Source organism: Camelus dromedarius, chromosome 27 (assembly GCF_036321535.1).
Source record: "Camelus dromedarius isolate mCamDro1 chromosome 27, mCamDro1.pat, whole genome shotgun sequence".
NCBI classification, from domain to species: Eukaryota; Metazoa; Chordata; class Mammalia; order Artiodactyla; family Camelidae; genus Camelus; species Camelus dromedarius.
In genome coordinates this window covers 7,148,877-7,171,937 of record NC_087462.1, presented here as the reverse complement: position 1 = coordinate 7,171,937, position 23,061 = coordinate 7,148,877, and the positions used below count along the sequence as shown (strand labels likewise).

Here is a 23,061-nt window from a genome sequence, read left to right as displayed (position 1 = left end):
AGCCGGGCGCGGCGGGACTGGGCGGGGCGGGGCGTCTGCCAGCTTGCGCGCAACGTCAGGCTTTACTCCTCATTCGCTCGGCCCCTCGAGCCCCGCCCCCACTGCGGACGCTTGAGGGCCAGACGGGTCTTCCCAGCATGCATTGCTCGGGACGAGGCAAGTCGGGAGCCAAGCGCGGGGCTGGAGCGGCCTTCCCGGAGTCCTTTGCGCGGCACCTGGCGACAAAATGGCTGCCCGAGGGAGACGGGCGGAGCCTCCGAGCCGGGAGGCGCCAGGCCCCGCGGGCGGCGGCGGCGGCGGGAGCCGATGGGCTGAATCGGGGCCTGGGACGTCGCCTGAGAGTGGGGATGATGAAGTGTCCGGCGCAGGTTCGAGCCCGGTGTCGGGCGGCGTAAACTTGTTTGCCAACGACGGCAGCTTCCTGGAGCTGTTCAAGCGGAAGATGGAGGAGGAGCAGCGGCAGCGGCAGGAGGAGCCGCCCCCGGGCCCGCAGCGACCCGACCAGCCGGCCACCGCCGCCGCCGCGGGTCCCGGGGATCCGAAGAGGAAGGGCGGCCCGGGCCCCACGCTCAGCTTCGTAAGGAGCCGCGGGGGTGGGGGCGGGCGCCAAGGCATTCCTTGGCAGGGGGAATCGGGCTCGAGAAAGGGGATCGGGATCCAGGTCCACCCTCTGGCCCCGATGAGGGGGCCGTACGGGTCACCCGCTGAGGATGTGGAACCTGGATTCCCGACAAGAGAGGTCTTGGGGCAGAGGTGGGAACCCCCGGAGCCTGTCTGGGAGAACTAGGAGCTGGGGGGAATCCCACTGAAACAGCGCTCCAGGGGTGGGGAAACCAGGATGCAAGGATTCCTGTTTGAACTTTGGTTGCTGGGATCATTTCCCACTATGAGGACGGGGGACAAATTAAAGTCTGGAGTGTGTCTGAGCTGTGTGGATGAGAGACTTGGGGTGCTTACTCTGTGACCCTAGATTTACTTGACTTCCCTGAGTCTCATTCGTCTAGTGTCCATTTATTGAGCACTTTACCTTGTGCTGGGCACTGTGCTAGGTAATGGATATGCCTTGTTGAACACGACAGACATCGCTGCTTTCCTGGAGCGTCTGAGATGGCCTAACCTCATTTTCCCTACTTGCAAAAATAGACATCATCGCATCTTCTGATGTGATTAGCACCAGGCCTGTCTTATAGGAAGGGCTAAACTAGTTGTTCTCAATAGGAGACGATTCCCCCCACCCTATCCCCACATTTGGCAAAATCTGGAGACATTTTTGGTTGTCAGAACTGGGGGAGGGGGTGCTACTGACATTTATAAGTAGAGGACAGGGATGCTGCTCATCGTCCTACAATGCCCAGAACAACCCTCCCCTGCCTCCCCCCAACGAAAAGGACCCAGTTGAGAATGTCATTACTATGAAACTGAGAAATTCTAGGCTAAAGAAGTGGCACATATATTGATTGTCACCTCTGAGCTTGCTTTGTCTCTGGTGTTGGGAGCAAGTTCCTGTGGTGTGGAGAAAAAAAGTGTTGACCTGAGAATAACGGACTGGGGGTGGAGTTTCTTCATGTGTCAAAAATGAATGTGCAAATAGTCCTAGCAGGTCACTTAATGCCTGGTTGGGGTGGAGACGGGACGTCTGTAAAGCCTGTTGCAGTCCCTGGGGCACAAGAAACCTTTCGTCTATAGGAGAAAATAGAGGACCAGGATGAAAGTTCAGGGTTTGACTTCTGTTTGAGGAAGGGGAAGTGGCAGGACCTGGGCTAGTATGAGAACTGCATGGAGGCCGAGTGCCCCTCTGTGAGTGGGAACAGCAGTCGTTGTCACTGCCTTTTTTGTTTGTTCATTGAGGGCCCATAGCGAGAGCACCCTCAAAGAGGCCAGGTTAGGTGTAGGGGAACAGTGTTGCTTGGTGGTTAAGAATTCTGCTCTGTGGCTTAGACACACCTGACCCTGAATTCAGCTCCATTGTTTGCTGTCAGCGTGATCCAGGGTGCAGGCTTCTTCTCAAAGATGTTACCTCGCCTGTACAACGGGGAGGGTTGTAACCTTCCTTCATCATAAGGTAACTGAAAGTGAAAGGAGAAAGCAAAGCACTTGGCACAGGGCTTAGCATACAGTAAGTGCTCAATAAAGGAAGCTCTTGCTGCCTGTGTGGTCCATACTAGGGGGGAGTGAGGACAGAGCTCGTCCCCACCGAAGTGGGGATTCTTCTCGCTCCCTGGGAGGGCAGCGCCGGGGCTCAGGACTGCCTGGGCATCATGGGCCCAGGGCAGGTGCTAAGAGTCGCGTGTGCTCCTCTCTGATTGCTGCGCAGGTCGGCCGGCTGGCGGAGCTGGGCGCGGCGTCGGGACGGGCCACCAGGCCGGGCTAGGAAGGTGTAGTGGGCCTCAGCGCCGCCAAGGGCGGGCCCGGCTCCTGTAACCGTTGCAGTCTTCTGTCCCTTCACCCAGGTGGGCAAGCGCAGAGGCGGGAACAAACTAGCCCTCAAGACGGGAATAGTAGCCAAGAAGCAGAAGACGGAGGATGAGGTGAGCCGGCCGGGTGTGGGGGGCTGCCCACATTGCCTTTTCCCTCCAGCCTCAGCGCCTGGCCGAGGTTCCCTGTCCCTCACTCTTCAGTATCTGGGCCTTGTATGGGTGTACTTGGTGGGTGAGGAGGGCGTTCAACAAAGTCCCCAGATAACTTGACTCTGCATATCTTTACTCAGACCTTTGGGGTGATACTGTGGGTGGGTCAGCTGTCTCAGGACATTCCTGACCCTGGTTCCTGGCCTCCCTGGCATCCCCTTCCCAACCCACTGTGTGTCTCCCCTCCCCACTACAGGTATTAACAAGTAAAGGTGATGCATGGGCCAAGTACATGGCAGAGGTGAAAAAGTACAAAGCCCACCAGTGCGGCGATGATGATAAAACTCGGCCCCTGGTGAAATGACCCCCTCCCCTGCCTGCCCACGGCCTGGGACTCTCTGCGATGTACATAATAACTATTTAATGCAGCGGCAGCGCGGCAGCCTTTCTCCCCCAAGGACTTACACACAAGAAGGAAACCGAGATGCTTCCCGCAGCTGCGGATGATTCTCCAGGACTCTTTTTTACCTTGAGCACTTGCCTCCTGAGACTTCATAGAACAGTGGTTTACTGTCCCTGCTCTGCCCATCTCCTCCCTTTCTCTGGCTCTTTGTGTCTTCCTCTTCTGGCCCCCCCTCCCTCCCTTTAGCCATCACTTCTGGGAAGTAAAGAACTTGACTTAGTGCCGGAGCTGTGTGCTTGGTTTGCCTTCTTTGCGCTATCTAACATAAGCCCTCCGTCTTGGCTGGTGCTGCATCTACCAAACCCTGGGTCTGGCCCAGTGAGGGAGGGATGCGGGGGTGTGGGGAAGAACAGGGGCACATCCCCTCCTGAAGGCCTGAACTCTCCTCAAGACCCACCCCTGAGTGCACCCCCACTGTTGGGTGTTTTTGTTCAGTGTCTCCGCAATCCCATTGGGGCTGGGCCAAAGCTGTCAGTGTGTTTCTTCAGAAGACACTTACTGAGCACGTACTGCGTGTCTAGGCTTTTCTGGGCCCTGTAGCCACTGCAGTGAACAGAACAGACCATGCATGCTCCCTGGCCTTGTAGAAGGAAACAGACACAGACAAAAAGGGGAAGCCATTTTGTGAGGTGATTGTGAAGAAGCACAGGATAAAGGCTGCAGGGAGGGGTCTAGTTTAGTTGATATCTAATCAGGGTCCTGAGGGAGGTGAGGAAGCCAGCCTGTGTAGTGAATAGCCAGGTGAAGACAGGGACAGTGCCTGACCCTCATGGGGAGCTGTGAGGAGGCCCCTGTGACTGGAGCTGGCTGAGTGAGGAGTGTAGGTGGATTATAGGCAGAACCTTGTGTGTTCAGGTGAGAACTTGGGAATTTATTTGTAAGGGAGAAGAACCCTTTGGGAAGTTTGGAGCTAAGGAGCCACATAATATGTTTTATATCTTAGCTGGATCCCTCTGGCTGAAGGGGTCTGGGCAGAACCTGGGTGATGGAGGAGATTGGGCCATGATCGGGCAAGGGGAGGTGATGGGGTGTTGGCAGTGGAGGAAGTGAGGCAGGCTAAGATCTGGATTCCAGTAGGGCTTTTCTGTCCTTCCTGCCACCTACTTGTAGTCCTTCCAGGAAAGCTAGGGTTGGCCCCGCCCAGTTGTATATATGAGCAGGAGAAAGACTGCCAAGGGGCTAGTTTGTCCCACCTTGCAGAACGTGACAGTTGACATATCAGGGGACAGGGTGTCCTGAAGAAAGCCTGATGGCCCTAGTACCCCTCTAGTGCTCCTTGTACTTCTGTGCGTTTCTGGCCTCATTGCTCATCCTGGTGGAGCTGAAGGTTGCCTGGCTGCCTGCTCTCCATGGAGCCCACAAATGTTTTAAGATGCCCTTGCCTCCTGACCCCTTCTCAAACATATTAGACCTGGAGCAACATCTAGGCACTCCCCCCACCCCACCTTCCTAAGCACCAATGCTGAGCAGCTTGGCACCCCTGCCCACCCCAGGGCCAGGCTCCCATCCCCCTTCCATCAGGGGAGCATCATGACTCAGGACCATGGTGGTCACCACCTGCCTGGGACTTGTGGAGGCAAGAGGGAAGAGGCTGAGGCAGCACCTGCCTAGCCTCACACTGCCAGATTCAGCCTGTGGGGGGTGGGGCATTCCAAATACAGAGCATCAGAACAGACAAAACTCCCTGTCCTAGTAGTGGAGCTAACATTCTGGTTGGGAGGAAATACAAGAAACAAACCACAACAACACATGGCTATACATTCTATGGGGAAAAAAGTATGAAAGGGGGACTGGGATGAGAGTGGGAGAGACTGCAATTTTAAGTTGGTCAGGGATGGCCTCCCTGATAAGGTGACACTTTTTCCAAGTCCTAAAGGAGGTGGGGCAGGCAGTGAAGATGGTCCTTGGAAGAGTATTCCAGGCTGAAAGAGCAGCAGGTGCAAAGAGCTAGAGCTGAAACCATGCCTGGCTTGAAGAGTGGGCAAACAGGCTTTGGAACAGGAGACTGCACCCCTCACTTCCTGCTAACACACAGGATATCTGGTTTGTTTTCCACATCAGCTTGAAGGTCTACTTTCAGGATGCTGAGCTGGCCCAGGTGTGACTTTAGCTTTGAGGATGTAGTGTGGGGGAGGGGGACATAGGAAGCCAATGGAGCCACATCTACCTCCTCCTCCCTCAAAGCCACTGACAGCCGCTGGATCTTTAAAAAGAAATGTAAGTGGGAGAAGGAAGTAGGTCACCCCTGCAGCAGCTCAGCCTCTATCCTGGAGTGTCAGGAGGCAGGAGGAGCTGATGGAATCCCAGCACCTCCCTTCACCGAACTCACCTGCCCTGACCTGGGGAAAGTCTGAAGGGGGAGAAGAATCAAGTTCAGGTTTTGGTGAGTCACACAGCCCTGGCTTCAAACTATTCTGGTACGTTAGCAGTGTGATCTTGGCTAAGTCATTCAACCGTTCTGTGGTTCAGATTCTTCATCTATAAAATAGAGACAAAATACTGAAACATCTCTAGAGTAAGTTCTGAAGTAAGGGCAATGTTCACATGGTCAGTGTTAATCCTGACATTTTAAACAGCTGTTATTGCTTCTCTGGGTGAAGCAACTGGCTTCTGTTTGGGGGTGGTGTTTGAGAAATACCTTGAAACGTGGATGCAATATGATGAGATGCTTAGGCAGGGAGGCTGTTGTAAACTGAGATGTTTGTCTCCCATCTCAGATTCACGGTTGGGCATGAGCTCCTTGAGTTTCTTTTTTTTTGCACTGGGCGCTTCTAGTTGAGTTGAAGTAAGTTTGCCGTGCACAGGGCTGTTGTGAGAATACTGTTTGTAAAGTGACAGGCAGTAGGTGTTTAAGACATAAGGGGAAATTTTTTTTCTTTCGATTTTCGATTCAGTACTGAAATTCATCATCTGGGGAGAAGAAAGACCACGAGGACCAATATTGTGGACCATACAGGCAGCAGAGGTCACATTATTCTGTCCCGACTCCTCTGTCTCAAGGCTTTCGCAGGGCCTCTGGAAACTTGACACATTAAAAGGAGGGAGTGAACAGAAACAAATTCTCTCCTGCATCTCTAATTCGCTCCCTACCTGACCCTTTATCTGAGGCAATCCCGCAACCCTGAGCAGAAAACTCCTACTCTTCGCACCCTCTCTCAAAAGGTCCAAATCCAGTCCCAGCTCCCAACCTCATTCTTCCTTCTGCTCAACACCCGACTCCAGAGGTCTCCAGACCCCCCAGATTTGAGACTCAGCCAGAGTCAGTAAGCGAGCCGATGCGGGCGCGCGGCAGGATGGGAGGTGTAGTTCTAGGCCCCCAGGGCGCGCGAGGAAAGCCCATTGCGCATGCGTAGGCGGTGGCCTTCAGCACATGTCTGTTTCAAAGCGGGTTTCTGTCCAGCGGAGCCGGCTGGGGTGGGATCCCGAGTCTTGGAGTGGAGTTTCGCTCCAGTTGACCCTTCCCAATCCCTGGCGGCCCCAGTGTTCGGCAGGAGAGGCCTTAGGTACCTGTGAACGGAGCTGGGACTGACTTTGCCAAGAGCAAGTGTATTGAAAAAGCTGTCACCCTCCTCCAGGCAGGCGCAAGAATTGACCTGTGCCTCTCCCGAGGCCAAAATGCCCCCCAGGGCAGGGCTGGGTTGTCTTTTGGGATTAGAGCCCTAATTTATTCAGTAAATATTGGTTTAGGGAGGGGCCGAATATAGTAAAAGGACGGCCTTAAGCCTCGCGGAGTAAAAGCTAGGTTTTTGAAGAACAGTTTACTGCAGGTCTGGTAATACTTAACTTGGATTATCTGTAATCCAGTGAACTATTATACCCATTCGACGACTGGGGAAATTTAAGCTCCGAGTGGCAGGAGTTCGCCCACATTTTCGTCTGTAGAGCCAAGACGTAGGGGGCGGGGGAACCGGGATGCTCCAGCTCCTCCCTGTTCTACTCTGCTCTTAAGAAAAGAGGTGCCCTACTTTGTCCTCAGAAGGCGCAAGAATCACGAAGATGTCTTTCTTCATTTTCTTGCCCTTACCTAAATTTCCTGAGCTGTTAAACCTTATTCAGCTTCAAGTAGAAAAAGAAGTTGGGCTTTTTGCTCTGGCGTTTATTTTACTAGTTCCTTTCGTTTAAAAATTTATATCCTCGTGGCTTTTTAAAATATCGTTTTAAAAATTGCCAAACAGTACTGGAAAATAAATAATGCAAAATGTGGCAGAGGCTTCTTTAGGAACCCAGCCCGTCTCAGGCACTCCCTTTGTCTGGCTTTCCTTTCTTTGTCTTTTGAGGTATAAAATCCACCCCAAGCTCAGTCCCCTCCGCTCTTGCGCGCCCATACTGCACTCCCAAGTACCCTCTGAATGGGAAGGTGATGGAGGGGGGGCACAGTTCAATTCTTAGAAAAGGGGGGTGACAAAAGCGCAGGTGGCTCTGGCCGAGCAGTTCCTTGGTCTACCATACACCAAAAAGTCCCCACGCGCTGCTGAACTCCTGGTTCCAAGCAAAGAGCTGTCAGGCCGGCGTGAGACAGGCAGAGAAAACGAGACGGTAGGAGGACCAGCTGGCTAGAGAGGCCAAGAGAGCCGCCAACTCTTCGTCACGTGACCCAGCCACGGCTGGGCCTGGGTCTCCCTGGTGCCAGACCACGTGCGACGGCTGCTTCTCCCCATTGGCTCTTCTAGGCCAGTTTGAACGGCGTACGGAAGCCGCCGCGGTTCATATACGGCCGCGTTTTTTTTTTTCAATTCCCTCTCTTTGGCTCCCTCCTTTCGCGCGAGTCTCAGGAGAAGCCGCAGCTAAAGGCCCCTCTGCTGCCGCCCGAGGCCTGGTAAGTGGGCCTCACCCGGACCCCGACCGGCTCGGCCCCGGCTTGCGTCGACCTCCGCAGGGCTCCGGACCTGCGCCGTGCGCGGCCCGAGCGTCGGGGCCGCGCCTGACCGAGAAAGGCCGAGAACCCGGTTGGGCCCGATTGGCGAGGCGGCGAGAATGGGCCGGGGCGGGGGAGGGGGGAACCGAGCCGGGCTTAGGGGGTGGGGCCTCGGAGCTGGGCCTGGTCCCCGTGCCTTGAAAATCCGGCCAGTGGAGCGGCTGGGGTCGGGCTGGAGGGGCTCTGATTGGGGGAAGCGTCTGGGGACTGCTTAGGGCCTGATTGGGGGACGTCGTTGTGGATCGGGTGTGTGTGGGGGGCTGTTTCGATGGGGTTAGGTTGGGTCTGATTGGGGGAGGCCGCACTGAAAAGTTGGGAGAGGGGCTTGTTGGGCCTTGATAGGGAGGGGCGTCAGACTTAGGCCTAGAAGGCTTGCTCGGTGTGGCTGCGAGGAGTCGCTGGGATTTGTTGGAGGAAATGCCCCGGGAGGGTGTTAGGCCAGGTCTGATAGGGGGAGCTGTAGGGATCGGACGAAGGGGATTTCCAGCTCCAGGTGGTGGGGGTCTTGTACCGACTTGATTCGGGGAAGCAGCGGTGATCGGTCAGCAGGACTTACGGTAGGGGGTTGGAGCGGTATAGCGGAAGGCTTAGTCAGATCTGATTGGGGAAGCAACAGAGACCCGTCCAGAGGGCTTCTGTAGTCGGGTAGGCGACTTGGCTGGCTCTCATTCAGAGAAGCATCCGGGACCTGTCTGAAAACTGTTTTGGGTCTGATTAAGGGGAATCGCTGAACAGTGTGCCGGCACGGGAGAGACAACGGGGGCTGGGGCGCTATCGCGTTGTGGGGCAGGGCCCCTGGATGAGGAGGTGGCTGGGTCCTCCCCTAGCGGCTTCGAGGGAAGTGGAAGCCTTAGGGCTTACAGCCAGGGGCGGCCCGATGGGCCGCGATGGGACGAAAGCCCAGCCCCATCGTTGGGTGTGATGAGGATCCGCTGGGCCCCACCGCCGCCTTGCATGGCCCGCTTCCACATACCCCCGCCCGCGCTCCCGAGCCCTCGACTGCGCGGCCGTGGATGGCGCAGCTGGCGGGGACCCCGCACTTGGGCGGGCGTGGATCGGCGGCCTCCACCTGTCCGCCGAGGACGCTCCCGTCCTGTCGCGGCCACCACCACCTCCGCGGAGACAGCCCGGGACTCACACAGAGCCCTCGGGATCCAGCGCTGATCCTGGTCCCTACCCCCGCAGTTCGCCTTGCGCCATGGACTGGCAGCCAGACGAACAGGGCCTGCAGCAGGTCCTGCAGCTGCTCAAAGACTCGCAGTCGCCCAACACAGCCACGCAGCGCATCGTGCAGGATGTATCCTTCCTTCCGGGTATGGGGATACCAGGCAGACATCTGCAGCTCCTGAAGGCCAGAGAGTAAGGGCTCAACTCCATAATTCCCAGACTCCTTCAGCTGTGGCAGGAGCAGGCGCTGGTAGAGAATTAAGGATTAGAATTCTTGGGTCTCATTCCCGGAGGAAATGTGGTCCTGCAGGAGAGAGGACACTTTTACCTGGTGCTGGGCTTTAGTTTAGGTTCATGGGTAAAATTTCCTTTTTTCAATCGGTTGTTTCAAATACTATAAGTTTTGAATTATTTAAACTATTAGCAAGTTTCACTTGAAAATGTGAGTTCCCCTTTTTTTAAAAAAAAGCATGCAAGATTGGATTGCTAGTGAGCAGAACTGAGTAACAGCTGCCATCTTCAGACAGAGCCAGGTTTGCCAGCCCTCTCTTGCTCTGGCCAGATTTTCAGGAGTGGTGGGAAAGTCGGGGATGCTCCCCCACCTTCTGTATGAATCTCATGTGCCTGAAATGCTGTTATTCTGGGCATGGGGATTGACAGGTGGGGTCTCAGGAGCTGGCTGCCTGGTCCCAGTAGTCAGAGGTAGTATCTGCTATATGACAGTAACATGACCCTGCCTGGCGAAGGCCCCTGTCTCCCAAGTCTCTTAACAACCTAGCAGAAACTCAAACAACTGAACCAGTTTCCCGACTTCAACAACTACCTGATATTCGTCCTGACCAGACTCAAGTCGGAAGGTACGCCCTCGGTGCCCCTCCACACAAGCTGGATGGACCCCACTTTCTCCCTGATGGTCCCCTGAGCTTCAATCTTCTTCCCCTAGATGAACCAACTCGCTCTCTCAGTGGCCTCATCCTCAAGAACAATGTGAAGGCACATTACCAGAGCTTTCCACCGCCTGTGGCCGACTTCATCAAACAGGAGTGTCTCAACAACATCGGTGATGCCTCCTCGCTCATCCGAGCCACCATAGGTGAGAGAGTGCAGCGGGAGTCAGCCTGTGATGATGCCCTGTTGCTGTCCCTCTTGGCCAAGAAACTTCTCAATATGTTAAGGATACTGATTAACTGAATGCTCCAGCACTGTGGGTGGTACTGTTGCTATTGTCATTTTACAGCTGAGGATACTGAGGCACATAGATGTTAAGGGGTTTGCCTGGTAAATAGCAGAGCTCAGAAGTCCATGCTCTGAACCACCCCCTCCTGAAACAGCTGTACTTAATTCTGTGGCAGTCACTATGTGTCCAGAATTTGGTGTTAGATCCTGAGGGTATAGCAGATTAAAATACAAGGGCTCCCTGCTGTCTGTCACCAGTAATGATTTAGGTGAAACATGAGTTAGGTTAGCGCTGGAGCCTTCCTGTCTCCCAGAAGGCTGCCTGAGGAAGTTACAGAAGGATTTTCAAGCCATTTTACCTTAAGCCTTTACACTGCTGATCAACACCAACGCTACTGTTTGTTCCCAACTTACTCCCCCACCCACCCGTTTTATTGCGATATAATTGACATATAACTGATTTGCATTTTTAAAATTTAAATCTTTGTCAACTTTTAAAAATTGTCTTAGAATGGAAATTGTATATTCCTGTTTTAAATGACAAGACAGATTTACGTGCTCTAAAATGAAGGTAGCCTTAAAAATAAATGCAATAAATTCAGAAGAATAGTATTAAATTTGAGCTAGTCACTGGGCCTATTGGAAGCACTGCTCTTGGGGCCTGCTTCCTTGTTAAAAGTGACTCTTAGCCCCCTCTGAGGCCAGCAGAAGGATCTGGACTCAGTGAGCTCCTTCTAGTTGCCAGGTTCTGTTCTAAGTACTTGAGTTAAATCACTGAAGCATCCCAGTTGCCCCAGGAGACTGGGGTTTTTTATCTCCATTGAGGCATAGAGAGGTTAGGTGGTCACACAGACAGGGACGGGACTGAGGACTCTACTCAAGTCTACCCACTGCAGGGAATACCTTTACCAGCAGACATGTGAACCAGGGTCATCTGGAGTGTTGGCAGTGAAGCTTGCCCCCTGGGAAACACTGCCACCTACTGGCTTTAAGTACCGTCTCTGCACTGACATCACCCATACTCAGCTTAGCAGCCAGACTGCTTCAGGGTCCTTGCCTACTGCAAGTCATACTTGAGTTTCTTTCCCTTTTTTTTTTTTTCCAAGTATGTATTATTTTAAATAATGGCGGTACTGAGGATTGAACCCAGGACCTAATGCATGCTAAGCAGGCATTCTACCACTGAGCTGTACACCCACCTCTTGGGTTTCTAATAAGCAGTTCAAGTGTCCCTGAGGCCACGTGGCCCTGCCCCCTCCTTCTCGTCCTCCCACTCTCCCCCTCACTCTCTCTGCTCAGCCCCACTGGCTCCTTACCCATCTTTGAGCATACCAGACCTGCTTCTGCCCCTGGGCCTCTGTACCTGCTGTTCCCTCTGCCTGGGATGTTCCTTCCCCGGGGACCTGGATGGCTTCTCCCTCACCTCCTCAGGTCTTTGCTTATCAAGATGGCACCTGGTAAGGCCTTCTTTAGCTACCCAATTAAAAACTGCTACTCTCACCCTCAGCCCTTGCTAACCATCTTCCCTGCTTTATTTCCTCCCTTAGCTCTTGGCATCTAGCCTCCCAGGTCTTTTTGCTGATTTATCTTTACCTCAGCCTCCCTCACTAGATGGTCAGCTCCCAAGGACAGGGATTTGGGGTTTAGTACTGTGCTGTATCCCAGGTCCTGAAATACAAGGCTCAGAGGATCTCAGAAAGGGTGTGTAGGGCTTGTGAGGGTAACGTACAGAAAGTGTGCGTGCTGGTGGGGTGAGTGTGCAGCAGGGAGGGCCAGGGTGCCAGACAGGCCCGCACCCAGCCTGAGGCAGCGTCCTTTCCTGGCCGCCCCAGGCATTCTCATCACCACCATCGCTTCCAAGGGTGAGCTGCAGATGTGGCCGGAGCTGCTGCCTCAGCTGTGCAACCTGCTCAACTCGGAGGATTACAACACCTGTGAGGTATGCGATGAGCCATGGCCTGCCCAAGCAGGAGCCAGGCCTGGACCAGGACCCACGCCCACCTGCCTGCCCCTCTCCACTCAGGGAGCCTTTGGAGCCCTGCAGAAGATTTGTGAAGACTCATCCGAACTCCTGGACAGTGATGCCCTCAACAGGCCCCTCAACATCATGATCCCCAAGTTCCTACAGTTCTTCAAGCACTGCAGCCCCAAGATCCGGTGGGTGCGGCTCCCCAGGGGTTTGCAGGGGGCCTGAAGCGGGCAGGACAGGTGGGGTCGGGGGTGACCCATGTGCCGCTCCCTGCCAGGTCCCATGCCATCGCCTGTGTCAATCAGTTCATCATGGACCGGGCCCAGGCGCTGATGGACAACATCGACACCTTCATCGAGGTGGGCTACTGGGCTGAGGGGAGCAGGGTGAGGGCCAAGGGCCCAGCTGCAGCTGACCCCAGCTTCCCTGCAGCATTTGTTTGCCCTGGCCGTGGACGATGACCCTGAGGTGCGGAAGAACGTGTGCCGTGCGCTGGTGATGCTGCTGGAAGTGCGGATCGACAGGCTCATCCCCCACATGCACAGCATCATCCAGGTACGCATGGCCCAGGCCAGCCTGGGTGGGTGCTGCAGGGTGGGAGGCCATCCGTAGCTGGGCCGGGTCTTAGCCTTTCTCCTACCCCACCCTAGTACATGCTGCAGAGGACCCAGGACCACGATGAGAACGTGGCCCTTGAGGCCTGTGAGTTCTGGCTGACGCTGGCCGAGCAGCCCATCTGCAAGGAAGTCCTGGCCTCTCACCTGCTCCAGTGAGTGCTACTCCCGCCGTCTGCCCACCCCAGCCTCCACCCCACGCTGTGCCTCTGCCTTCCCTTCTGGTCAGCTCCTGTGCTTGCCTCAGTCCACATCTTCTACCTCAGTTTACTTACTGTGTGTGTTTATTTTGTAAATGATGTATATAATTTAAAAATTAGGTTAAGTTATAGGTGGAAAAAATGAAAAGTCAACAGAGGCTTTAGACATAGCTGGATCTAGGTGCTCAAAGGATGTGAAAGGCATCTGGTCTCAGATCTACTTCCTCTGTGTTGGCTTTATTCTCAGGCACAGCCTTCCTTCATGGTAGCATTCTGGCCTTCTGCAACCTTCCAGCTTAGGAACCTCAGAGTACAGAAATTCTTTCTTGGCTAGTATCTCCAGCAAAAGTCCTAGGGCTGATCCTTCTTGACCAACATGGATAATTTGCCTGTCCCCAAGTCAGTGAAGACTCTAATCAAAATCTCCCATCCCAAGCTTGTGGGCTCCAGCTGGAGGGGCTGGTTGCCCCGCCTGTTTGCGCCTTTAACCTGGCCCCATCCCAGGGAATGTTCCTGCTTTATGGTGTGCTAGGGATCAGGCGCTATTCCAAATTTCTCCCAGGGGTCTGGGTCAGGAGTTTTCCTGTGGAGCTAGGAGTGGTGTCAGCTCTGCCCCAGTCACAGTGGCTGAGGTTGGGATAGTAGCCACTAAGGGAAGTGAATGGACGCAGGACAAGCAGGGACAGTCTGCCCCTTGGCTCCTTGATGCTCCTGCCTGCACCTCTGCTCCCCTCTTCCCAGGCTGTAAGCGCCCCCCAGGGGCCCCTGCCTTCCAACTAACAGCCTCTCTCCCAACAGGTTGATCCCCATCCTGGTAAATGGGATGAAGTACTCAGAAATCGACATCATCCTGCTGAAGGTTAGTCAGGGCTGACCGCCAGGCATGGGCAGGCGGGTGAGGGTGCAGGGGCTGGGGACCCCTGTGGTGCTTAGCTATCTGCCTGGCTCCACAGGGGGACGTGGAGGAGGATGAGGCCGTCCCCGACAGCGAGCAGGACATCAAGCCACGTTTCCACAAGTCACGCACAGTGACACTGCCCCATGAGGCCGAGCGGCCTGATGGCTCTGAGGACGCAGAAGATGACGATGATGACGATGCTTTGTCCGACTGGAATCTGAGTGAGTGGCCTGGCTGGTGGGGGGAGAAGGGCGAACTAGGGGGCAGCAAGCCCTGGGCTCCCTCTCAGGAGGTGATTAGAAGCCTACATGGAGCAAATCATGAGGATTCTAATCATGATCTCTGATCCTTGGGGGTACAGAGAGGAGGTCTGGTGGCCTGCCTGAGCCTGCCCCTCCAATTCTCCCCCTCCACCCCCACCCTAGGGAAGTGCTCAGCAGCTGCGCTGGACGTCTTGGCCAACGTCTTCCGGGAGGAACTGCTGCCCCACCTACTCCCTCTGCTCAAGGGCCTCCTCTTCCACCCTGAGTGGGTGGTCAAGGAGTCGGGCATCCTGGTGCTGGGCGCCATTGCTGAGGGTAAGTGCCCCACCAGCCTGGCTGCGCCTGACCTCTGCTCCTCCTGCTGGTGTGAGACCAGGGCTGGCCCAGATGGGGCTTGTAGGGGGTGACGCCATCCCCAGGTTCTCTCCAGAGGCTTGCTCACCCCAATCCAGACAGGTCTGGGATTTGAATCTTCTTCTCAGCCCATGGGCCTGAAAGGAACCCCCAGATGCAGCTTTCTCTTTAATTCTCAAGGACAGGCAGTTCTGTGAGGTCGTCAGCAATAACAAGAATGGGCACTTCCCCAGCACTTGCCCCACAGCACACAGCCCTGTCCTACGGGCTCACCACCACCTGCAGAGGTGGGTTTCTTAGATGGGGAGACGAAGGTGCAGAGAAATGTATGCCACTTCCCTTGTCACCCAAGGTGAAGCTGGGCCTCAAACCTGCTCCGGCTGCAAGGCCAGCCTGCCAGAATCAGAAGCGTGCAGTGGTGGTGTTTCCTTAAACTTCACGTGGTGTGCATGTGCTATATGGGCATGGCTTTTGGGCTCCCTTTGTCCCAGTGGGATGTATATATATAGTGTGAATTACTAGAGGGCTTTGCAGACCTGTTACAGGTGGCACACATGACCACGTCAGCATCCAGGCCTGCCAAAACAAGCAGACAGGGCAGCAGGAGCTTTTCAAATTATCTAAGAAAAGATTTTCTCATGATAAGTAACATATCTTATTTTAACAGAGCACACGATGTGCTACACAATGCACATGTGTATGTTAATAGACTATGTTAGGTAACTTCAACATATTAATGGGAAAGGATCTAAAGAAATTGACCATAAACTGGTAAAAATAGATCTCAGGGCTTGGATTATCAGGAGGTGTGCTGTGATCTGTTTTCTGTAATGAAAAGAGAGACATGTTCATAGTTTTTTAGAAAGAGAAAATGAAAAGTAGAAAAAAAAATCACAAACAGCCAAGAAAGTTTTCCCAAAAAAGGTACTTTCTGTCCATCTGGGTCGCTGCTGCCCATAAAGCCTGAGTCACTGTGCAGCCCGGCCACCTGTGAACGAACTAGTGATCGGATAAAGACAGCACAGCCCTGGGGTGGGTGGAGCTGATGGAGGGGAGAGTCTTGCTCTGACGCTGTGTCCCACCCCAACCCTGCCTCTCACTGACTCTGTGACTGAGCCAGTTATGTAAACTCCAAGCCTTAGTTTCCCCATCTGTTAGGTATGGCTGAGCTTCTCCCCAGTAGGGCAGTTGTGGCCTGGCCCAGTTGGGCTCAGCCTTGCCTCTGTGCCCGGTCCTTGCAGGCTGCATGCAGGGCATGGTGCCCTACCTGCCGGAGCTGATCCCCCACCTCATCCAGTGCCTGTCGGACAAGAAGGCCCTGGTCCGCTCCATTGCCTGCTGGACGCTGAGCCGCTATGCTCACTGGGTGGTCAGCCAGCCACCTGACATGCACCTCAAGCCTCTGATGACAGAGCTGCTCAAGCGCATCCTGGACGGCAACAAGAGGGTGCAGGAGGCGGCCTGCAGGTGACCCTCGACCCCTGGCCCCACAGCCCTTACCTCTACCCCATGGCTGTCCTCTGGGAAGTGATGACACTCACGAGCCTGACCTCACGCTGATTTCTCACGTATTCGTACTGGCTGATCCCGAGTGCACCCTCCCCGACCCTGCACAGGGCCCAGCCCCACCTGCGGCTGCCCACTAAAGCCCTCCCCTCTCCAGTGCCTTCGCCACCCTGGAGGAGGAGGCCTGCACGGAGCTGGTGCCTTACCTCAGCTACATCCTGGACACCCTTGTTTTTGCCTTTGGCAAGTACCAGCACAAGAACCTACTCATCCTCTATGATGCCATCGGCACCCTGGCCGACTCTGTGGGCCACCACCTCAACCAGCCGGTGAGACCCCACAGCGGCTCCCTCCTCCATTCCCCTTGGCATCCAGTGACCTGGCGGCGACCCATGTCACATGCCAGGGACATGGCCATGACCTCGACAGGCAGACCGACAGACCCGGCCCCTGCCCTCGCCCTGATCCCAGTCTAAGTAGGGGAGACAGATAGTTATGAGACAGCATGGTAAGTGCTGTCCCGGGGGAGCTCAGGGGCCTGCAGGAACCAGGAGGTGCTGACTCAGGCTCTGATAGGGCAGGGGTAGCGCGGGTGGGTCTTGGGAGGGGTGACAAAGTGAACTAGACGGGCCTGGAGGTCTGGCTGGATGGCGAGGCCTTGCAGGGCCCCATGAGCCAAAGCAAGGAGCCCAGACCTCATCAGCTAGATGACAAGCACCACTGAGTCATAGGGAACCCTACTGGTTCCCAGGTGGCCACCCCCACCCAGGGAGCCCAAACTTCCTGCTCCCTCTCTAGGAGTACATCCAGAAGCTGATGCCTCCACTGATCCAGAAGTGGAACGAGCTTAAGGATGAAGACAAGGACCTCTTTCCTCTGCTGGAGGTGGGTGAGCTCCAGGTGCTCTCCCGAGGCCCCACCCCAGCCACCTGAGTTCACCTCTCCTGTCTTCCTCCCCACCAGTGCCTGTCATCGGTGGCCACTGCCCTGCAGAGTGGCTTCCTGCCCTACTGTGAGCCTGTCTACCAGCGCTGTGTCACCCTGGTGCAGAAGACGCTGGCCCAGGCCATGGTGAGCATGCCATCACCACCACTGCCCCATAACCTGCTCCTCTGCTGCTGCCCCAGCCTGGGCCCACTCCCTTCACCCACCTGCCCCCTTCTGTGCCCAGATGTACACCCAGCACCCTGAGCAGTATGAGGCCCCTGACAAGGACTTCATGATCGTGGCACTGGATCTGCTCAGTGGCCTGGCTGAGGGCCTAGGTGGCCACGTGGAGCAGCTGGTGGCCCGCAGCAACATCATGACACTACTCTTTCAGTGCATGCAGGTGGGTAGACCCCCTCACAGGCCTCTAACTGGACAGTGATGACAGCCACCAGCCTTTGTGGGCTGCCTTGGGTGGACTCTGGGCCTTGGTTGTGCCCAAAAGATATCAGGGAGAAGGGACCCAGTAAAGAAAAAAGCTTCTAATTATTTTAAAAAGTAATTTAAATAAGACATAACTAAAATCTCATTGAAAAAGCAAACAATGTAGAAAATTACAAAATATAAAATAGGAAATGTGAAGGCACAAGCCCCTCCAACATCATTCTCCCACCTCCTAGTGTATCAGGATGAGCAGCAGTTCCAAGTGCTCCCCTCTGTAGTGGTACCCTGAGCAAGGTGCACACACGTGCCCCCTGAGTCCTGGATGTACAAATGGGGCCTGCAGCCTGGGTGCTGGGAAGTGGCAGAGTCAGATTACACTCCAGGGACTGCTCCCCTAGCTGCCCTGCACTGAGGGATTAGTCGGGACCCTGGGTGGTTAAGGGGAAGGAAGCCCTGCCACGCTGACCCTGCTCTGACCCCCAGGACTCGATGCCTGAAGTCCGGCAGAGCTCCTTCGCCCTCCTAGGAGACCTCACCAAAGCCTGCTTCATCCATGTCAAGCCCTGTATTGGTAAGACATCCATTTCGACCTTACTCTGTGACCCCAGCCCTGGCCTCAAGTGATGGAGAAATGACCTGGGAGAACTGTGACCGAACTGGGATGTATTCGTACTGTCTGATGGGGCTGCCCCGCCGCGTCTAGGAGCTCACCCTAGCTGGCCCTCCTGCTCAGCACCCCTCTTTCTCCCTACCAGCCGAGTTCATGCCCATTCTGGGCACCAACCTAAACCCTGAGTTCATCTCTGTCTGCAACAATGCTACCTGGGCCATTGGCGAGATCTGCATGCAGATGGGTAAGTGCCCTAGAGGTAGGCAGGTCCTGCCCCTCCCCATTCCCAGTGGGGAGGAGGGGCAGCAGCCTGACTCTGACTGACAGATCCCCTCTAGAGGACTCAGTGCTCCTTAAGGAAGGCTCTAGTTGGCCAATGATGAGAGAACACCTCAGCATTTTCATCAGAGAAGGGGACAAATGGCTGAAAGGCCATCTATAATTGGCTTCTTCAAAGAGAAAGGACGGGAGGCCTATTCCTATTGGACTATTTGCCACCTTCCTGCCCTCAATGAAAGGTCCACTGGGATCTTTTGGGAGACTTTCTTTGACTGCTTCCCTCCTTGAGTAGCAGATCCCAGCCACGGGGAGGCTGGGGCATGTGGTCTCACCTTGGTGTCCAGCAGTGACTCCAGGGAAGCTTCTGGTGTTGGGAGGGTGTGGGGCTGTCTCTGGTTGGCCATGGATCCTGGGCTGCGGATCAGCTGGAGAAGGTTTTTTGCTCCCTCACCAATTGTGGTTGGCCAATGTCTGGATGCAGCTGGGGTCAGCATGGGTGGTGCGGGCTGTGAGGGGCTCTGATCAGCCCTTTCCCCAGGGGCAGAGATGCAGCCCTATGTGCAAATGGTCCTCAACAACCTGGTGGAGATCATTAACCGGCCCAACACGCCCAAGACGCTGCTGGAAAACACAGGTGGGCGCCAGGCCTGGGTCACTGTCACCCCCTTGCCCACCTCCTGGAGGTGGGGTTTCCATCTGGGAGGGTAGTTGACAGGAGGTCTTGGGAAAGAACCAAGGAGGGTGACTGGAAGGCCCTGGAATGAGGTTTTGGGAGGAGTCCCAAGGAAGATGATAGCCTTGGGGGAGACCTGGGAGATACTCACATGGGGCAGGGAGGAGACCCTGGCTGGGCCAGGCTTGGGGGTTCAAGCAGCTGGCAGGAGCTATTCCCTTGGGGTGGGGCTGGTGCCTCCTGCCAGAGGCCCCGCCACGTACCGGGGCCGCTCGGGGTTACAGGTCGCCTGACGAGTCCCTCTGCCATTCCAGCCATCACCATCGGCCGCCTGGGCTACGTGTGCCCGCAGGAGGTGGCACCTATGCTGCAGCAGTTCATCCGGCCTTGGTGTGTGCCCACCTGTGTGGTGCCGGGCGGTGGAGAGGGTGGGACAGGCCTGACCCAGTCCCTTGCCTGTGCCCACCCAGCCCTACCCTGCCCACCCACAGATGCACGTCCCAGCCCCACCATGCCCTCATCTCCTGCTTCCCCCACTCTTCACAGATATGTGTCCTATCCCAGCCCCGCCCCCCACTAACCCGCTGCTCCCCACTGCCCCCCATGGATGTCCACCCTGCCCCAGCCCTGCTGGCTGATTTCCAACTGCTCATCTTCCCCACAGGTGCACGTCCCTCAGGAACATCAGAGACAACGAGGAGAAGGACTCGGCTTTCCGAGGCATCTGCATGATGATAGGCGTCAACCCCGGGGGCGTCGTGCAGGTTGGGGCAGCTGGGCTCTGAGGGAAGGCACTGGGGCTGGGCTCGGGCGGCCCCTCACACGGGATCCGTCACGTTTCAGGACTTTATTTTCTTCTGCGACGCTGTAGCCTCCTGGGTGAGCCCGAAGGATGACCTTCGGGACATGTTTTATAAGGTGAGGCTCCAGCTTGGTCCTGATCTAGTCTCGGGAGGTGGTGGGGTGGGGAGAGGTGGAGTTCATCGTGCTCTGCTCCGAGGCACCCCTCACCCCCTCCCTCGCTGCAGATTCTCCACGGCTTCAAAGACCAAGTTGGGGAGGAAAACTGGCAACAGTTCTCAGAGCAGTTCCCGCCGCTGCTCAAGGAGAGGCTGGCTGCCTTCTACGGGGTCTAGATGAGCATCACGACTGCCAGGTGAGGAGGCCATGTGCCGAGGGCTGGCGCTGTTGTGGGAGCCAAAGGGGCACAGGCCCTGAACCCCTTTTTTCCCCACAGGTTTCTGTCTGCGTCGTCGTCAGAGGGGTTGCTGGGGAGCACGCTGCGTCCAGAAGTCGCCGTGTCCTGGTCGAGGGGGGTTAGGGAGGAGTGAGTGGGACCCAAATCCAGACGCCTTCCCCTTCCATCTACCTGCCACGCCTGGCCTATGTGGCCGGTCAGTGGGTGGGCAGCGGGGTGGGGCCTCCACACTCATCCTACAAACGGGAGGGGGGTGGGACTTCTTGGCAGCAAGAGCCCCTTGCTCTATTGGGGTCTCCTCAGGCAGCCCAGTTGGGCCAGCCATATGGGAGGGAAGAATCAACACGGCCGACCAAATCCGGCTTGGGATGAGGCAAGGGAAAGCAGGCGGGGAGGGGGTTCCTTGTAGAGACGCGAACACTCACAGTACACACGTGGCCACACGCATGTGCGGGCACTGCAGCCAGACAGGCTGGGCCAGCCACCCCACCATTTCCCCGACTGCATGGAGACAGTAGAATTAGTGAACCCTTGAGTTAACTTGTAAGGCCTTCCATGTAACCTGCATCTAGAGTTTAAGAAGCTTCTGCTGTTTTGCCGGAATTGGCGGTGATTGGGGAGGGCTGGGTGGGTTGGGGACCTCCGCTGGGACCCTGGGGCGGGGGGAAGAGGATGGCCACCTTGAGGCCACCTGGTCAGCACGTGCACGCTTTGGACCTGCTCTGCACACTTCTTGCCAGCTCTGTGGCAGCCTCAGCCAGTGCGTCCCCCTCCTTGTACCGTCCCAGCCAGAAGAGTGGGGACCACCGAAGTGGCCGGGGCTGACCAGAGGTTGCCCTTTTCCCTTACCCTGTGCTCCAGTGACTTTGAAAGATGCTGGGCTGGGACCTTTTTCCCCTGAAGAGAGCTGAGGGCAGCCAGAGCTGCTGATAACTACTGCCTGTGTCTCTCCATAAGCAAATCCGTTTCAAAGGCAGTCTTTGCTTCTGAGAGTCCTCATCTCAAGTTCCAGGCCTGAGTTTTAATACAAGGGCCAGGGCTGGGGTATTTAATTGATGGTGACAGAGAAGGAAGGCTTTGCCAGAAAGAAGGAAACTGAGAGCTTGGAGGAGTGGAAGGGTGGTACACCCCCTAACCCTACTCTGGCCTTGGGACTTCCTGATCATTACAGCTCCCAGTAGGGCCCAAGACCCCACCAGATTGGGGCATCGATTCTAAGGAAACTTCTGGGATTGGTTGGGGATTTGGTCCCAGCGGGAAAGGCTCCCCTGGAGGAGGGGGTGTGGTTATTTCCCAGTTGGCCTCAAAACTGAAACCAGGGCCTGCAGCCCCCTTAATATTTCCCTTTTTCTCTTCCCTCCTTTTTACTTCTTTGGGGGCCCCTCCTGTGGTTTTGGGGGGTTTGACTGGATTCGTGCATAATGGGGCCTGCTCCATCCATCCATCTGGGGCCCTGGACCATACCCCCATCATAGCCCTGTGTCTTCTGTCAGACAGGGTCAGGCCCTGCCCCTATTCCTAGGGGCACTTGGTGCACATTCCATAAACTCAGCTGGTTCCCCGCTGTTAAAACTCCAGCAGGTTTCTGGAAGCCATTTGTAAAAAAAGGAAAAAAAAGAAAAAAAAATTAAATACCATTTAATTTTTTGGTAATTCCAGTTCTTTGGAGCATCCTCTGCTGGGTCTTGGGGTGTGTGGATTGGCTGATGGATTGGTAACCCCTTCTCCACCCAGGATGGGGGGCTCCAACCACCTTCAGGAGAGGGGAGCCTGGTTCTACTTATTTTTCTTTTTTTTTTTTTAATTAAGAAAACTATTTAATTTTTTAATTTATTTTTTGGTTGTTTTTTGCACAACGAAGTTTCAACCTCTCAACCTTTTCCCCTGCCCAGGGCTGTGGACCCTGACTGGCCTCCATCTACAGTCCCTCTCTTTCCCACATCCCTCCTTCCCCCTTATCCTCTTCTTCCTGTGGGCTCCAGGGTCTGTCCATTTGTTACCGTGCTGTGCTGGGGACTGGCGCCAAGGTGGCGTGAGATTCCACTTGTGTAGAACTTTGTTGAGTAAAGATCAGTTTCTTGTGAAATCCTTGGTTTCCATCTGGTGTCTTGTGTCTTGGGCTTTGCCAGAAGAGAAGAGACGTGGAGAGGGGCATGAGAAGCTTTAATAATAGGGATACACAGGAACTGGGTCAGGAAATAATTGGGGGAGTGGGGAAGTATGTAAGATTAAATGTGGTAACATACATGTGCAGTCTCTGAGACATAATTACAGCTCTAGATCCTGAGCTCCCTAAAGGGGAGTCACTAGTGTTACAGTCCACGTTCAAGATCCCCATCTGCCAAAGACTAAAAACAACGGTCAGGGGCAAGGCCTTGCAACACTCTTAAGTTTGGCTAAGTTCACAACTCTGGATTGCTGGGTAGGTTAGACATTTTTGTAGGAGGCTCAGCCCAGCACCAAGACTGAAGGACATATGTAAATATGCACAACAGTTAAAGCCACATGAGAAATTGCTCAGTTCTGGGGACACACAGGCCTCGGTAAAATCTTGTTGCAACATGAGCACAGCTCAAGGATCAACTGCATCAACCTGGGAGAAATTTAAATGCTAACACCAACATTCAACAAGTGTGTACCTTTTAGTGAGAAGAAATAAAGCGAAACAGTGATGTGTTCCATAAAGAAAAGTACAGCAGGGATGGGAGAAAACCTTACGGAACATGGTCGCAGTCTTACAGTAGGGGGATCTAGGAAGGTAATTTGAGCAAAAAGTCATGTGGCTATTAGAAGTCAGGCGGAGGGAACAACGAGTGCTGCTTAGAGATAATTTGTGTT

General features: G+C 55.1%; 2 protein-coding genes and 2 non-coding genes across 7 annotated transcripts; all 4 read left to right on the top strand.

Annotated features, from left to right (window-relative positions):
* The first annotated feature begins 149 nt into the window (after window positions 1–149).
* TRIR (telomerase RNA component interacting RNase) lies at window positions 150–3,257 on the top strand. Its single transcript, XM_031437376.2, has 3 exons — window positions 150–577; window positions 2,451–2,528; window positions 2,824–3,257. Exons 1-3 carry the CDS (start codon window positions 227–229, stop codon window positions 2,929–2,931), a joined length of 537 nt encoding a protein of 178 aa, XP_031293236.2. The 5' UTR covers window positions 150–226; the 3' UTR covers window positions 2,932–3,257.
* A 4,466-nt stretch (window positions 3,258–7,723) lies between these two features.
* On the top strand, window positions 7,724–22,309 carry TNPO2 (transportin 2). 4 transcript variants are annotated; one of them, XM_031437369.2, is made up of 25 exons: window positions 7,724–7,846; window positions 9,131–9,242; window positions 9,894–9,969; window positions 10,056–10,205; window positions 12,121–12,227; window positions 12,312–12,445; window positions 12,535–12,616; window positions 12,690–12,812; window positions 12,908–13,026; window positions 13,870–13,930; window positions 14,025–14,190; window positions 14,395–14,547; window positions 15,828–16,053; window positions 16,250–16,421; window positions 16,891–16,977; window positions 17,056–17,163; window positions 17,264–17,422; window positions 17,947–18,034; window positions 18,219–18,317; window positions 18,891–18,986; window positions 19,340–19,415; window positions 19,690–19,789; window positions 19,869–19,943; window positions 20,054–20,155; window positions 20,263–22,309. In XM_031437369.2, exons 2-25 carry the CDS (start codon window positions 9,144–9,146, stop codon window positions 20,344–20,346), a joined length of 2,742 nt encoding a protein of 913 aa, XP_031293229.1. In that variant the 5' UTR covers window positions 7,724–7,846; window positions 9,131–9,143; the 3' UTR covers window positions 20,347–22,309. The 4 variants fall into 4 exon arrangements, with proteins under 4 accessions (XP_031293229.1, XP_010996039.1, XP_010996041.1 ...); XM_010997737.3 differs by having other exon boundaries at window positions 19,310–19,415; window positions 20,054–20,181; XM_010997739.3 differs by lacking the exon at window positions 7,724–7,846 and having other exon boundaries at window positions 9,112–9,242; window positions 20,054–20,181.
* LOC116148561 (small nucleolar RNA SNORD41) lies at window positions 16,108–16,176 on the top strand. Its single transcript, XR_004132089.1, has one exon. It is a non-coding gene; the product is annotated as a small nucleolar RNA SNORD41 (small nucleolar RNA).
* On the top strand, window positions 18,076–18,150 carry LOC135319494 (small nucleolar RNA ZL2). Its single transcript, XR_010378154.1, has one exon. It is a non-coding gene; the product is annotated as a small nucleolar RNA ZL2 (small nucleolar RNA).
* Window positions 22,310–23,061: the final 752 nt, after the last annotated feature.